Genomic DNA, 16,004 nt, shown 5'->3' with positions numbered 1-16,004 from the left:
GAGCTTAAAACATTACCCAACATCTATCCTTTCTTTTCTTTTTTTTCTTTTTCCCAAAGATTTCTTTTATTTATTTGAGAGGCAGAATTACAGAGAGAGGGAGAACAGAGAGAGAGGTTTTCTATCCACTGTTTCACAACCCAAACAGCCACAGTAGCTGGAGCTGGGCCAATCTGAAGCCAGGAGCTTCTTCCAGGTCTCCCACATGGGTGCAGGGGCCCAAGTACTTGAGCCATCTTCCACTGCTTTCCCAGGCCTTCAGCAGGGAGCTGGATTGGAAATGGAGCAGCCGGGACTTGAACTGGTGCCCACAAGGGATGCCAGCACCACAGGCAGAGGCTTAGCCTACTCTGCCACAGAGCCAGCCCCTATCCTTTCTATTGATCAATGAAGACAAATGCCTTGAACTCTTTCTTTTGTGTAAAATAGAGTGATTCATTCTGTTTAATTCTGAGTTTGTCAACTCAGAAATTGATTCAATTCAAATTGAATAAACAAATGAAAAGTGTTAACTCCATAAGAAGCTGATATAGTTTGAAAGAAGATTTAACATTTGCTAACCCTGTTGATTTGGTGTTACAGGTTGCAAAGTTAAATGATGCTGAAAGGGAACTCTCTGAAATTTCTGAGAGGCTGAAAGCCTCGAGCAGAGGTAAGGCGTTCGTCATCGTTTATTGAGCACGTGTTTTATGCAGTGCCCTGAACTGGACCCTGGCTACATTGGTTAGTAGGATATGTCCTACACAATATGGAGACTTTCTAAGGGGCCATATAACATTTTAGATCTAGAAAGAGCATTATCAATCATTTCATTTAACCTTTTTATGTAGTAGATAAGGAAAATGAAGACCACGGAGACAAAATGTTTTCCCAAGCTCTCCCAGCTTTAACCTGTTTTGTATTCCGTGTATTAGTGATGATTTTTATCCAGCTGTATGTTAGTGAGCTCTGTGTGGAAGCCGACTGGACCATCTTTCTAAACGTGTTACCCTTTCTCGTGTAGCTCTATCAGAGTCGCCGTCTCAGGATTCTTTAGATGCATTCATGTCGGAAATGAAATCGGGAAGTTCATTAGATGGTGTGTCCCGGAAGAAACTTCACCTGAGAACTTTGGAACTGAGGAAAGAGCAGCAGAGACTTAAAGGGCTGATAAAAATTGTAAAGCCGGCAGAGATTCCAGAACTAAAAAAGTAAGTCCTAGTTATGTTTGGAATTTTACATAAGCATGGTAGCTTGAATTGTCCTTTAATAATTATGTAATAGAACAATAGCAAAAGCAACCCTTACAGCAAGGGAGGGGCTGGTTTTTCCTGCCACGGGCCATGTGGATATTTATAACATTATTCGTGGGCCATGCAAAATTATTAATTTAAAAATTAGCCTGGTTTAGATTTATCGCATTTCCCTGTGGTTGCCTTGGCAGCGCCAGACCGAATGTTTCATAGGCCTTACTTCACAGGCCAGACATTCCCCACCCTGCCAGCACAGAAGGCAGTGGTTTCATACAGTTGCTAAAAACCTATTTCGTTTGTGAAATACAGACTGCTGGTAGATTTTCAGGGAAAACTGTATTGATTCCTGGTTTGTTGGAAGGCTCCAAAGATTTTTACTTAAGTCTTTTAAGTACATAATAAACTTCTTTAAATAACAATATGCTAAAAGGCTAATTTTTCTCATATAGAAAGACCTATAAATAATAATAAAGACCTTTAAATAATAAGTAGATATAATCACCCACTCAAGATAAAAATAGGAAAAGGGTATCAACTGACAGGCCACAGAAAAAGAAATGCGAATGGCTTTTAACTATATAAAAATTGCTCCACCTCAGTCAAAAGACAAATACAATTCCTACAATGTAATACCATTTTTATCTATGAAATTGACAGATTCATTCTGTATGATAGTACACTGATGAGGCTGGGATGAAAAGGCATTTTCTTTTTTTTTTTTTTTCCTTTTTTTTTTTTAAGATTTATTTATTTATTTGAAAGAGTTACAGAGAGGAGAGGCAGGGAGGAAGAGAGAGAGGTCTTCCATCCACTGGTTCACTCCCCAGCTGGCTGCAATGGCCAGAGCACACCAATCCGTAGCCAGGAGCCAGGAGCCTCCTCTAGGTTTCCCACATGGGTGCAGGGGCCCTAGGAGTTGGGCCATCTTCTACTGCTTTCCCAGGCCATAGCAGAGAGCTGGATCGGAAGAGGAGCAACTGGGATATGAACTGGCGCCCATATGGGATGCCGGCACTGCAGGAGGCAGCTTTACCTGCTACACCATAGCACCGGCTCTGAAAAGGCATTTTCTAACATTGTTGAAGAGCAAATTAATGCATTCCCTGTACTGGACAAACTGACAGTGTCTATCCTGATTACAAATGCAAATGCCCTTTGAACTGTTTCATTTCTAGGAATCTGTCCCTCATATTCTCAGGAAATGAAAATATATTGCAGCACTGTTTGTAGTAGTAAAAGATTAGAAATCACTCATGTTTATCAAAAGAAATGGGTTAAATAAGTTATAATAGGAGCAGGCATGTGGCACACACAGTAGGTTAAGCCACCACTTGGGATACCTGCATCCCATATAAGAATCCCTGGTTGAATCCTAGCTATTCCGTTCTTCTGATCCCTGATGATGTGCCTGGGAAACAGCAGATGACAGTCCAACTGCTAGGAAGACTTGGATGGGGTTCCTGGCTCCTTTGGCCTGGCCCAGCCCTGGCTATTGTGGGCATTTGGGGAATGAGCCAGCACAGACAATGTCTCTTTTTCTCTCTCTCTTTCAAATAAATAAATAAATACAACTTAAAAAAATAAATTATAATGTAATATATAATAATGCATGTATATATGTATTATGTATCTAGATATATGATAGAACTTTTTTAATACCCTGTAACTGTAAAAGAAAAAATGAGACGGCCGGCGCCGCAGCTCAATAGGCTAATCCTCTGCCTACGGCGCCAGCACACTGGGTTCTAGTCCCAGTCAGGGTGCCGGTTTCTGTCCCGGTTGCCCCTCTTCCAGGCCAGCTCTCTGCTGTGGCCAGGGAGTGCAGTGGAGGATGGCCCAAGTTCTTGGGCCCTGCACCCCATGGGAGACCAGGAGAAGCACCTGGCTCCTGGCTTTGGATCAGCGCAGTGCACCAGCCTCAGCACGCAGGCCGCGGCGGCCATTGGAGGGTGAACCAACAGCCAAGGAAGACCTTTCTCTCTGCTCTCTCTCTCACTGTCCACTCTGCCTGTCCAAAAATAAAAATAAAAAACTAAAAAAAAAGAAAAAGAAAAAATGAGGCAACTATTTAGGTGGAACCATTGTCAAGATACACTAAAAGCCAGGTGCAGAACAGTATGTATAACGGGTGCTGTCAAAAACAAACAAAAAAAAAAATGGTGGTAGGAGCTGGCACTGTGGTGTAGTGGGTAAAGCCACTGCCTGCAGTGCTGGCACCCCAAATGGACACCAGTTCAAGTCCTGGCTGCTATACTTCCAATCCAGCTCTCTGCTGTGACCTGGGAAGTCAGTGGAAGATGGCCCAAGTCCTTGGGCCCCTGCACCCATGTGTGAGACCTGAAAGAAGCTCCTGGCTCCTGGCTTCAGATCAGTCCAGCCCTGGCTGTTGTGATCATTTGGGGAGTGAACTAGTGGATGGAAGACCTCTCTCTCTCTCTCTGTGCCTCTGCCTCTCTGTAACTCTGCCTCTCAAATAAATATGTAAATCTTAAAAAAAATGGTGGTAGGTGAAAAATAGGTAGGTAAGTGGACTACGGCCTGTGAATACATTGGATCTGTTTAGGTCAGAGTCCCTAAAACCTGACTCTGAGATAAGGATCCTTCTACAGATGATTTATTGAGAGAATGCTTTCACTGGAAATCTATATGGGAGTGGGAGAAGCAGGATAGAGCAGGGGCAAGAAACTGGGTAAAGATGTGGCTTTAGAGTCCAGTGCTGTGGCACAGTGGGTAAAGCTGCCACCTCAAGTGCCAGCATCTCATACGGGTGCCAGTTTGAGTCCTGGATGCTACACTTCCGATCCAGCTCTCTGCTATGGCCTGGGAAGGCAGTGGAAGATGGCCCAGATTCTTGGGCCCTGCACCTGCGTGTGGGGCCCAGAGGAAGCTCTTGGCTCCTGGCTTCAGATTGGCACAATCCAGCTGTTGTGGCCATTTAGGGAGTGAACCAGTGGAGGAAGACCTCTCTCTCTCTCTCTCTGCCTCTCTCTGTGACTGTCTTTCAAATAAATAAAATAATTTTTTTAAGTTTTTTTTTTGTGAAAGATTTATTTTATTTATTTGAAAGACAGCATTACAGAGAGAGAAAGAGGGAAAGACAGAGATCTTCCATCTACTGATTCACTCCCCAAATGGCAGATACCGGCACCCATATGGGACACTGGCACTGCAGGTGGCAGTTTTATCTGCTACACCACAGCACCATCCCCAATTCTGTAATCCTTTAACTTGATAAATGAGTCCCTCAGCATGCTCTACACTAGATGACATTAGTCCACATCCTTTAGAGTTTCCACTCCTGTCTGTGTGTTTCCTGGTTTTTCCTCTCTTTGGATACTGGCTTAGATGCTGTCTATGATGGGTCTTCAAAAGATTTGTGTAAATGTGTATGCTGAAAAACTATGCTTGAGCTTAAAATATATTTGCACCATAATAAACTCATCTTTTAGGGGCTGGCGCCATGGCTCACTTGGTTAATCGTCCGCCTTGTGGCACTGGCATCCCATATGAGTGCTGGGATCTAGTCCCAGTTGGTCCTCTTCCAGTCCAGCTCTCTGCTGTGGCCCAGGAGGGCAGTGGAGGATGACCCAAGTGCTTGGGTTCCTGCACCCGTATGGGAGACCTGGAAGAAGCACCTGGTTCTTGGCTTTGGATCAGTGCAGCACCGGCCGTAGCAGCCATTTGGGGAGTGAACCAACGGAAGGAGGACCTTTCTATCTGTCTCTGTCTCTCTCTCACTATCTATAACTCTACCTGTAAAGTAAAATTAAAAAAAAAAAAAAAAAAAAGTCATCTTTTAATTCCATTTTCTGTGAATTTTTCAAAAATATATTTTTAAAAATATTTATTTATTTGAAAATCAGAGTTACGCAGAGAGAGAGGTCTTCCATCCGATGGTTCACTCCCCAATTGGCTGCAATGGCTGGAGCTGCGCCGATCTGAATCCAGGAACCAGGAGCTTCTTCCACGCGGGTGCAGGGGCCCAAGGACTTAGGCTATCTTCTACCGCCCTCCCAGGCCATAGCAGAGAGCTAGATCGGAAGAGGAGCAGCTGGGTCTCGAACCCGTGCCCATATGGGATGCCGGCACTTCAGGCCAGGGCGTTAACCCAATGCGCCACAGTGCCAGCCCCAAAAGTGTATTTGTTTGAGAGGCAGAGCTCCCATCCACTGGTTCCCTCCCCAAAATGCTGACAATAATCAGACCAGAGGCTGGAGCCTCAAGAACCAGGAACTCAGTCCAGATCTCTCAGGTGGATGGCAGGGACCCAACTACTTGAGCCTTTCACCTACCGCCTCCAGAGTCTATATTGGCAGGAAGCTAGATTCAGAAGCCAGAGCCAGGTATTGAACCCAGGCACTCCAGTATGGGATAAGACTTGGGAAAAGAAGTGGCAAGTGCGGCTTCATGATGGGGCAGGGCGGTAGTTTCTGATAGGGGTCACTGTGTGTCAGCAGTGTCAGTACTATCCTTACTCTGCACTTTGCATGGCTGTCCCAAGGTCCAAGTGAAGAAAGCATGGGGCTTTCTTCCTTGGTCTGATGTAGTTGTTCTAAGTTTTCCTCCTTTGGGATTTCTGCTGGTTAAGACACTGGTTAGGATGCCCATGTCTCACATCAGAGTGCCTGAGCTTGATGCTTGGTTCTTACACTGACTCCGGCCTCCTGCTAATACAGACCCTGTGAGCCAGCAGTGATGGCTCAAGTACTTAGGTTCCTACCACCCATGTGGGAGACCTGGATTGCATTCTTGTGTCCTGCTTCAGCCTAGCCCAGCCCCAACCATTGTGGGCATTTGGGGAGTGAACCAGTAGTGCCTCTCAAATAAATAAAAAATAAAAGTTTTCCTCTGTTTCCTCATGCTGTCTTCTCATTGTCACCTCTAACTACTCAGTGTTTTGTCAGCACAGCTGCCCTCCCTTTGGATTTGTTCTGTTCTCTGCACCCTTTTCGTATTTTCTACTTACTCTCTCTTCTTTTCGCTCTTCAGCATTAATCTAGTAGGCTTAGCATTTATAACAATCTCCAGCCAATGAGAATGTTGACAGGCTCACCGGTTGCAATGTCTCCCTGTTTCTTTGTTGTTATTCACCATATGGGATATCCTCTCCACCTGTACACACACTTTTTTTTCCGCATTTTTTCTGAAAGGCAGAGCGAGAAATAGAGCTCTTCCATCTGCAGGTTCACTCCCCAAATGCCTGTGACAGTCAGGGCTGGTATCCTGGGACTTTGTCCTGGTTTACCACTTAAATGGCAGGCACTTAAGTACTTAACCATCTGCTGTCTCTCAGGGTGTCCATTAGCAGGAAGCCGCATCAGAAATGGAGTAGCTGAGACTTGAACCAAGCACTCCAAAATGGGGTGTGAGTATCCCAAGTGGGGACTTATGCTGCTGTGACAAATGCCTGCCACACACTTTTTTTTTTTTTTTTTTTAATTATTTCTGTGCTCAGAATTGTTATACATTATAAAGCGTTCTTTGGAGGCTGGTGGGTAATAGGACTTGATACCATGGATCCATCTCCTGCTGATAGGGTCATGCTTAGACATTTCCCTTCACCAGTGACCTTTGTACTGTGGTTATCATTGATGAATATGAAGTCACATAGCACATTGCAAGTGACTAGACTCAAGGAACAGCCTCATCTTGCCCTTAATAGCTCTGTCTATAGCAATCAGCACTGTCATTGTCCAGTCACACTCTGCTGGCTTGAATGCCTCTAATTATTATATGCTTAGAGATACTTGTTTTATGGTAGTTTTTGTTTTGCCAGAAATTTGTCAATGTCATGGTATTTTTAGATAAAACCTTGGAGTGATTGGAATAGATATGTATAACTTTTCTTTCTAGGACTGAAAGTCAGACTACAGGTGCAGAAAACAAAGCTAAAAAGCTTACATTGCCTCTCTTTGGTGCCATGAAAGGAGGAAGCAAATTCAAATTAAAAACTGGAACTGTAGGGGTAAGTTGTGAAGCAGTGTTAAATTTTTAGCTCTTGAGTTAATACTGAGCAAATTTTTCTTTGAAAAAAGCAAAAATGACTCATTCCAGAGTGATGTAAAAAATGACCATGGGCTGGTGTGATCACATCTTTCCCAGGACTTGGTTCTTGGGGTTTTTGTTCAGTTTAGAGTATCAAAACTTGGTGAATGGATTCATGCCAATCGATTTGCAAGTAATTGATTTGTAAATTAGGATGCCAGTTTATTAATCTCTAATGAATGTTCCGTTTAAGAATTGGCCTCCTGGTTTGGGCATTTGGTAATTAGCAAGACTGAATCTCATATCAAAATGCTTGGGTTGTGGGCTTTTTGTTTTTCATTTTACTTGAAATACAAACAAATCTTCCATCCACTGGTTCATTCTCCAGATGTCTCTAACAGCCAGGACTGGGCCAGGCTTAAGCCAGGAACCTGGAACTCAATCTGGGTCTTGTATGTGGGTGGCAAAATCCCAAATACTTGAGCCATCATCCACTGCCTTCCAGGATGCACAACTACAGGAAGCTGGATTGGAAGAGGAGGAGCCAAGACTGGACAGGCAGTCTGATAGGGGACATGGATGTCCCTAGTAGCTATTTAACCACTGCACGGAATGCCTGCCCCCAGAGCGCCTGGGTTCGAGTCCAGGCACTGCTGCGGATTCCAGGTTCCTGCTGATGCACCCTCTGGGAGGCAGCAGGTGATAGCTTGGATCCCTGGGTCCCTGTCACCTATGTGGGAGACTGAGGAGTTCCAGGTTCCTGGCTTTGGCCTGGCTCAGTCCTGGCTATTCCAGGAAGCTGGGTGGTTAATCAGTGAATTGAAAGGTCTCTCTGTCTTCTCTGTCTTTCAAATAAATTTTACAATCACATTTTTAAAGGAGGGTCTCTTGCATTAAATGCTTTTCCCTGGAGGATAGATTTAATATTCAGACTGAACCAACACTTGTAACAACACAGTGAGTACACCTGCCTCTGCCATATGATTTTCCTCACTTCATTTAATCCTCAAACACCTTACGGCGTGTGGGAATTACTACCTCTTACAGACGATGAAAGAAGGGTTAAACACCAGATCACACCATCGTTGTGTAACAGTCAGATCCGGCTCTCTGCCTCTTGAATTTTATGGTCTTTCTGTCCTCCTATAATACCTCACTGGTGTATGTGTTTGCTTTATGTACATTCCTATTCATAGGTTCAGTTTTTACAAGGTTTTCATCACCCCCGAAAAGCTGAACCTTTATTAGTTTGGTAGGACTGATATAGCAAAATACCACAGATTGGGTGGCTTACACACAAAATCTATGTCTTACAGTCTTAGAGGCTGGAACTGCACGATCGAGATGTTAGCAGGAGTGGTTTCCAGGGAGGCCTTCCTCCTGGACCTGCAGGGGGCTGCCTTCTGGCTGCCTCCTCACATGGTTATCCCTTTGACAGGCAGGCCCATGTGTCTCCTCTTACAGTGACACCAGTCATATTGGCTTGGGCCCTACCCTAAAGGTTCGGTCTTAACTTGATTAGTTTATAAAGAACCCATCTGCAAATGAAGTCACATTTGGAGGTACTGGGGGTTGGGACTTCAATCATGAATTTTGGAGGGACATAGTTTAGCCCTAACATCTTGAAGCAGGTTAAACTTCCCTATGGTGGCAGAGGTTTGAGGTGCCAGCTATACAAATATATTCCCAGATGGAATTCCCAGTTCCTGGCTTTGCCCTAGCCCAGCGTCTGCTGATGTGGCTGTTTGGGGGCGTGAACCAATGAATGGAAGATATCTCTCTCTTTCTCTCCCCTGCCTTTGTAACTCTGCCTTTAAAACAAAAACAAAAAAACAAACAAAAAAACAACTGTTTTAAAATGAACATATTCTGCACAAGTCCATAGTTTACCTGAGATGGAGGCTTTTCTGTGGGGAGAGGAGGTGATGGAGATTGAAGAGGGTATTTATGTTTGAAATAAAATACTTTCCTAAACTGCTTTTCTTAAATGATTACTGAACTAAATCCTATTTTAGAAAATTATGTAATCAAGATATATTTTGGTACCTTCTCCAATTATATAACCATGATCAATTTTTTTCTAGTAAGCACTTTTGTTGAAAGGCCTTTAAAAAAAAAAGATTTATTTATTTATTTGAAAAAGAGAGAGAGAGAGAAAGAGACAAGTGATCTTCTATCTGCTGGTTTACTCCCAAAATGGCCACAATAGCCAGAGCTGGGCCAGGCCGAAGCCAGGAACCAGAAGCTTCTTCCAGGTCTCTCACGTGGGTACAGGGGCCCAAACACTTGGGCCAGCCTCCACTGCTTCCCAGGCACATTAGCAGGGAGCTGGATCAGAAATAGAGCAGCCAGGACTTAAACCAGAGTCCATATGGGATGTGGTATTGCAGGCAGTGGCTTTACTTAATACACCAGAACACCAGCCCTGAAAGGCCTTGATTAGAATATTTGGACTTATTTTTTGAGAAATGTCTTCCTTTCCTTAGGATCTGTTTTACTGAATTACATGTCTTGTTTCCTTGAAATGAAAAAAACAGTTCAGATTTCTTTCTTAAGAATGTTTGGTTTACTCCCTAGAAGATTTTGAAATAAATTAAAATCAAGAGATGTAAGAGGACAGAATTCTTGTAGTTATTACTCACTGGTAATAAATGTTAGTTTCCTACAAGCTGTTCCATCCACTGGTTTACTCCCCAGATTACTGCAACAGCCAGGGCTGAGCCAGGCCAAAGCCAGGAGTCAGGAACTTCATCCAGGTCTCCCACATGGGTGGCAAAGGACCAAGTATTTGGACCATCTTCCACTGCTTTCTCAGTCCATTTGCAGGGAGCTAGATCAAAAGTAGAGTAGGGGCAGGTGCAGTGGTGTAGTAGGTTAAGCCTCCACCTGTGGTGCTGGCATCCCCTATGGGTGTTGGTTCATGTCCCGGCTGCTCCTCTTCCAATCCAGCTCTCTGCTATGGCCTGGGAAAGAAGTAGAGGATGGCACAAGTGCTTGGTCCCCTGCACCCGCATGGGAGACCCAGAAGAAGCTCCTGGCTCCCGGCTTCAGATCGGACCAGGTCTGGCCATTGCGGCCATAAAAAGAGTAGAGTAGCTGGGACTTAAACTGGTGCCCATCTGAGATGCTGGAGTCACAGAGGTGGCTTTACTCCTACACCACAATGCCAGACTTAATAATCTTTTGACCCTAGAAACTAATAAAGATACTTGTTAAGGGTCCATAAATGGACATTCTCATGTCAAAGTCCTGCTTCCAGGAACCTTCTGTGGAGTTTATCAGTGTAGAGAAGAGACATTCTCTCTCTCTCTCTCTCTCTCTCTCTCTCTCTCTCTTTTTTTTTTTTTTTTTTGACAGGCAGAGTGGACAGTGAGAGAGAGAGCAGAGAGAAAGGTCTTCCTTTTCTGTTGGTTCACCCCCCTAAGTGGTCGCTGCAGCCGGTGTGCTGCAGCCGGCGCACCGCGCTGATCCGAAGCCAGGAGCAAGGTGCTTCTTCTGGCCTCCCATGCGGGTGCAGGGCCCAAGCACTTGGGCCATCCTCCGCTGCACTCCCTGGCCACAGCAGAGAGCTGGCCTGGAAGAGAAGCAACTGGGACAGAATCCGGTGCCCCGACGGGGACTAGAACCTGGTGTGCCGGCGCCGCAGGTGGAGGATTAGCCTATTGAGCGCGGCGCCGGCCGAGAAGAGACATTCTACAAGTTTGGCTTCACTTTCTTGAGGAAATTTGTCTCTTTTTATCATCATGGTTTTGTTTCCCCTCTAGAGGTTACCCCCCAAACGCCCAGAACTCCCTCCAACTCTAATGAGAATGAAGGATGAGCCTGAAGTAGAAGAGGAAGAGGAGGAAGAAGAAGAAGAAGAAGAGAAAGAAAAGGAGGATCATAAAAAGAAAAACTTGGAGGATGACAGTAGGCTACAGCAGGAGACCGAGCCAGAAACAGTGCAGGAAACAAACCCTCTCCAAGAACTCACAAGTTCTAAAGAAACGAAAACCCCTGGTAATGTCTCTTCTTCCTGTGCTGTTCAGTGGGGCAATTATGCTAACACAATAGGACTGAAAAAGCAAAGCGAGTTCTTGTCTGTGCTACATTGACCCTGCAGTGGAGATGGACTTCTTGGTTGTCTTCCTTTGATTGCCAGTCATTATTTATCTCTGTTGCAAATTAAGAGCAAGCATTGCCAGTCTGTTCCAGAAATACAGAAAATTGAAAGCTGCGGAATCTGAAGCCATAGCTGCTGTGGAATAATCCTGAGCTGTGGCCACTTTATGATTTCGAGTAGGGTAGACAGTAGAGCCTAATCAAGTTGGTCTCACTCAAGTCTCCCCTTACTCATTTTTCCTGCCTCCATAATTGTACCTAGTGGACTAAGGTTCTCAAGAAGGATCAAGCTTCATTCCTATTTTTATTTATAGTACCTAGGATACAGCCTAGCATTTGATATTCTCACACTTTGGCAAAGATTTAATAAAAAATGTTTAAAGAAGGAATTGATTGATTTTTAAATATTTTTTTTCTGATTGTGAAAGGAATATGGGTTCATTTTATTTATTTGAGAAGTAGAGTTACAGACAGTGTTGCATCCTCTGGTTCACTCCTCAAATGGCCGCAATGGCCAGATCTAGTCCAGTCTGAAGCCAGGAGCCAGGAACTTCCTCTGGGTCTCCCATGTGAGTGCAGGAACCCAAGGACTTGGGTCATCTTCTACTGCTTTCCCAGGCGACAGCAGAGAGCTAGATCGGAAGAGGAGCAACCAGGACATGAACCTGCACCCATATGGGATGCCAGCACTGCAGGCGGAGGATTAACCTACTGTGCCACAGCACTGGCCCCAGGAATGTGTTCATTTTAGAAATTTTAGATAATAGGAGCCAGCGCTGTGGCATAGTGGGTAAAGCCGCTGCCTGAGGCACCAGCGTCCTGTATGGGTGCCAGTTCGAGTCCTGGCTGCTCCACTTCCGATCCAGCTCTCAGCTGTGACCTGGGAAAGCAGTAGAAGATGGCTCAAGTACTTGGGCCCCCACACCCACGTGGGAGACCTGGAGGAAGCTCCTGGCTCCTGGCTCCAGATCGGCACAGCTCTGACCATTGCAGTCAATCAGGGAGTGAACCAGAGAATGGAAGACCGCTCTCTCTCTCTCTCTCTCTCCCACTCTCTCTCTCTCTCTCTCTGCACCTCTCCTTCTCTCTGTGTGTAACTCTGACTTTCAAATAAATAAATAAATCTTAAAAAAGAAAGAAATTATAGATCATAAATTAAAATCTTTGACCATACATTAAAGTCCAAAGATGGAAAAAAGAATCTGCAATCCTACCTCTAAAAATTATTGTTAATCTTTTTAGTGCCCCCTTTTCCTTTGTCAGCTGCAGGAGTTATTTTCCTGTAGGTTGGCCAGACTTCTTAACAAGATTAAAATCTCAAAGAAAATAGGAAGCATAATATGAAAAACAATAAAATTGGCATTAAATGTATGTAGGAATGCATGCACATCTATTTCCAAAACAATGGTTTGGCTGCAGAAACACTAGGCCTGGTGTGAGTTGTCTGAGAAACAGAAAGGTTATTGTTTCCTTATCTGTGAGAAGTAAGGCTTTTGTATTTGCATTATCTTTTGTTCAGTTATTGCAAAATGCCTACCCTTTTAAGAAATGTATGAGTACTTTGTTTACCAAGTCTGGTCTTTGATCCATATTAGCAGAAAAGGAAGCAATCAACATTTTAATATTTTTTATTCTGTTAAGGGACCAAAATAAACATGTGTGTATAAAAATAACATATTTTAAAACTTACTTTATAAGATAAAGTAATAGGGACTGGCATTGTGGCGTAATGGGTTAAATTGCTACTTGTAGTGCCAGCATCCCATATGGGTACCAGTTCAAGTCCCTGCTGCTCCACTTTTGACACAACTCCCTGCTAATGCACCTGGGAAAACAGTGAAGGATGATCCAAGTGCTTGGGCCCCTGAACCTACATGGGAGAATACAATCCCAATGCTGTTAAATACATACATACAAACAAAAAAGGGAAAAAAGCTTAGAGTAATTCCTCAAAGGCTGCAGATTTATTATTACTTGGTCTTTTTATTTTTTAGATTTATTTTATTTATTTGAAAGAGTTACAGAAGGAGAGAGGGAGAGACAGAGAGAGATCTTCCATCCACTGATTCACTCCCCAAATGGCTGCAGAGGCAAGGCTACGCCAGGCAGAAGCCAGGAGCCAGGACCTTCTTCCGGGTCTCCCATGTGGATACAGGGGCCCAAGTTCTTGAGCCATCTTCTACTGCTTTCCCAGGCCATAGCAGAGAGTTGGATGGGAAGAGGAGCAGCCAGGACTTGAACTGGTGCCCATATGGGATGCCGGCGCCACAGGCGGAGGATTAACCTACTACACTACAGCGCCAGCCCCAAAATATTATTTAAAATATAATTTTAATAAGGGGAATATAAAATACATATGCCATAATTTATTTAAATAATTATTAAATTTATAGGTTTTATGTTGTAATTTTTATGATAAATGTACTTATGTATAATAAGTCTCACTATTCAACTGTGATTTTTAAAAATGTGTTCCTAGAAATACAATTTTTAGGCCAAGAAGTAAATTTTTTAAGATTTTTGGTAAGTATTTCCAAAAGATTTACCTTAAAGTTGGCTAGTTATTTTATTATTATTTTTTTGAGATTTATTTATTTGAAAGGACATCAGAAAGAGGGAGAGGAACACATGCAAACATACAGAGGATGAGAAAGATCTTCCTTTTGATGGTTCACTCCCCAAGTGGCTTCAACAGCTGGGGCTGAGGCAGGCTGAAGCCAGGAGCCAAGAGCTTCATCCAGGTCTCCCACATGGGTGTCAGGATCCCAAGCACTTGGGCCATCTTCTGCTGCCTTCCTAGGTGCATTAACAGGAAGCCGAGTTGGAAGCAAAGTAGCTGGGACTCAACCCAGCCCTCCAATATAGGATGCCAGTGTCGTAAGTGGCAGCTTAACTCATTATGTGATGATGCTGGCCCTAAATTTTTTTAAGTGGAAAACGAGCGTTCTCTGTTGCACACTTGGAGGCAGATTTATTGAAGACCTTAGTAAGGTTAACTGAAGCTCATGATCACAAAACTGGATGATTAAGTGTATACTTAGCTTCTCTTGCTTTTGTTTTCTTTGGCTTTCCACCATGAATTCAACATTAACAATAAGCCTTGGTACTGCTTTTTGTAGAAATCATGTCTCATCTCAGCCACGAGGAGCAGAATCAAGAATATCAAGAGCTCAGTGAAACAGCTTCATGTGTCGAGGAGCCCTCAGGTAAGTAGGACAGCAGCTCCTTTGCTGCTCTGCACACAGGCAGCCACCTGGTTTCATGGGGGAGGGCTTGGTAACTTACCTGTAAGGCAGCAGCATGGAGAAGACCAGTCACTAGGTAGGTGCTGTCATCAGGGCCCTAGACAAAACTGGAACATAGGAGAGGTTTCTGTTTGGTGCCATTCCATTTGCCTTTTTAAAAAATATATACATATATTTTTAAAGATTCATTTTTTTTCCTTGAAAGTCAGTTACACAGAGAGAGAAGGAAAGGCAGAGAGATCGAAAGAGAAAGAGAGAGGTTTTCCATCCGCTGGTTCACTCCCCAGATGGCAGCAACGGCCAGAGCTGTGCCGATCCGAAGCCAGGAACCAGAATCTTCCTCTGGGTCTCCCACTTGGGTGCAGGGGCCCAAGCACTTGGGCCATCTTCCACTGCTTTCCCAGGCCACAGCAGAGAGCCGGATTGGAAGTGGAGCAGCCGGGTCTTGAACCAGTGCCCATTTGGGATGCGGGCACTGCAGGCTGCAGCTTTACCCACTACACCACAGCACCAGCCCCTTTCTTTATTTGAAAGGCAGAGTTACAGAGAGAGGTAGAGACAGACAGACAGAGAGAGAGAGAGAGAAGTCTTCCATCCACTGGTGTACTCCCCACATGGCTGCAAAGGCCAGAGCTGAGCTGATCTGAGCCAGAAGCCAGAAGCCAGAAGCCAGGGGCTTCTTCCAGGTCTCTCATGTAGTTGCCGGGGCCTAAGTACTTGGGCCATCCTCTGCTATTTTCCCAGGCCAGAATAAGGGATGCTGGATCAGACATGGAATAGCCAGGGCATGAAGCGGTGACCATTTGGGATGCTGGCACCACAGGCTAGGGTTTTAACCTGCTGCACCACAGCACTGGCCCTGCCATTTGCTTTTTTTAAAAAACGTTTCTTCTGCCTTTTGGGATTTCCTGTCCATGCCCCACAGAGCACATAATACCTTGATACTTCCCTCTGCCCATACAAAGTCCTCTGTAATTTTACATCTCCCAGAGTTGAATATGTGCCTATTGTGCGAGAGATTCCAGAACTACTAAAAGAAATTGATTGAAAGGTTGACCCATGGGGCTGGTGCTGTGGCGTTGCAGGTGAAGCCGTCACCTGCAGTGCCAGCATCTCATAGGGGTGCTGGTTCAAGTCCCATCCAGCTCTCTGCTATGGCCTGGGAAAGCCCAAAATGACCCCTGCACCCACGTGGGAGACCTGGAGGAAGCTCCTGACTCCTGGCTTCGAATTGGTGCAGCTCCGTCCATTGCGGTCAATTGGGGAGTGAACCAGTGGATGGAATACTCTCTCTCTCTCTCTCTCTCTCTCTCTGTCTGCCTCTCCTCTCTCTGTGTAACTTTGACTTTCAAATGAATAAATTAATCTTTAAAAAAAAAAAAAGAAAAAAGGAAAGGCTGACCCATTAAAAGATTTTACCTGTAATGGGTGAACTCTGGAA

General features: G+C 44.5%; 1 protein-coding gene across 1 annotated transcript in view; it reads left to right on the top strand.

Moving 5' to 3' along the window:
• SLC4A1AP (solute carrier family 4 member 1 adaptor protein) overlaps nt 1-16,004 on the top strand; it is a 44,744-nt gene that overhangs the window by 20,305 nt on the left and 8,435 nt on the right. The window contains exons 7-11 of the mRNA XM_008254588.5: nt 583-652; nt 1,004-1,190; nt 7,086-7,197; nt 10,982-11,216; nt 14,438-14,524. Of these exons, the coding sequence (XP_008252810.3) occupies nt 583-652; nt 1,004-1,190; nt 7,086-7,197; nt 10,982-11,216; nt 14,438-14,524 (691 nt within the window). The remainder of the gene's footprint in view (nt 1-582; nt 653-1,003; nt 1,191-7,085; nt 7,198-10,981; nt 11,217-14,437; nt 14,525-16,004) is intronic.

The sequence above is a fragment of the Oryctolagus cuniculus genome, chromosome 2 (assembly GCF_051225735.1).
Source record: "Oryctolagus cuniculus isolate XC-2025 breed Fujian yellow rabbit chromosome 2, ASM5122573v1, whole genome shotgun sequence".
NCBI lineage: Eukaryota > Metazoa > Chordata > Mammalia > Lagomorpha > Leporidae > Oryctolagus > Oryctolagus cuniculus.
The sequence above is the reverse complement of the archived record's forward strand: the minus strand, read 5'-3'. Positions and strand labels throughout refer to the sequence as shown.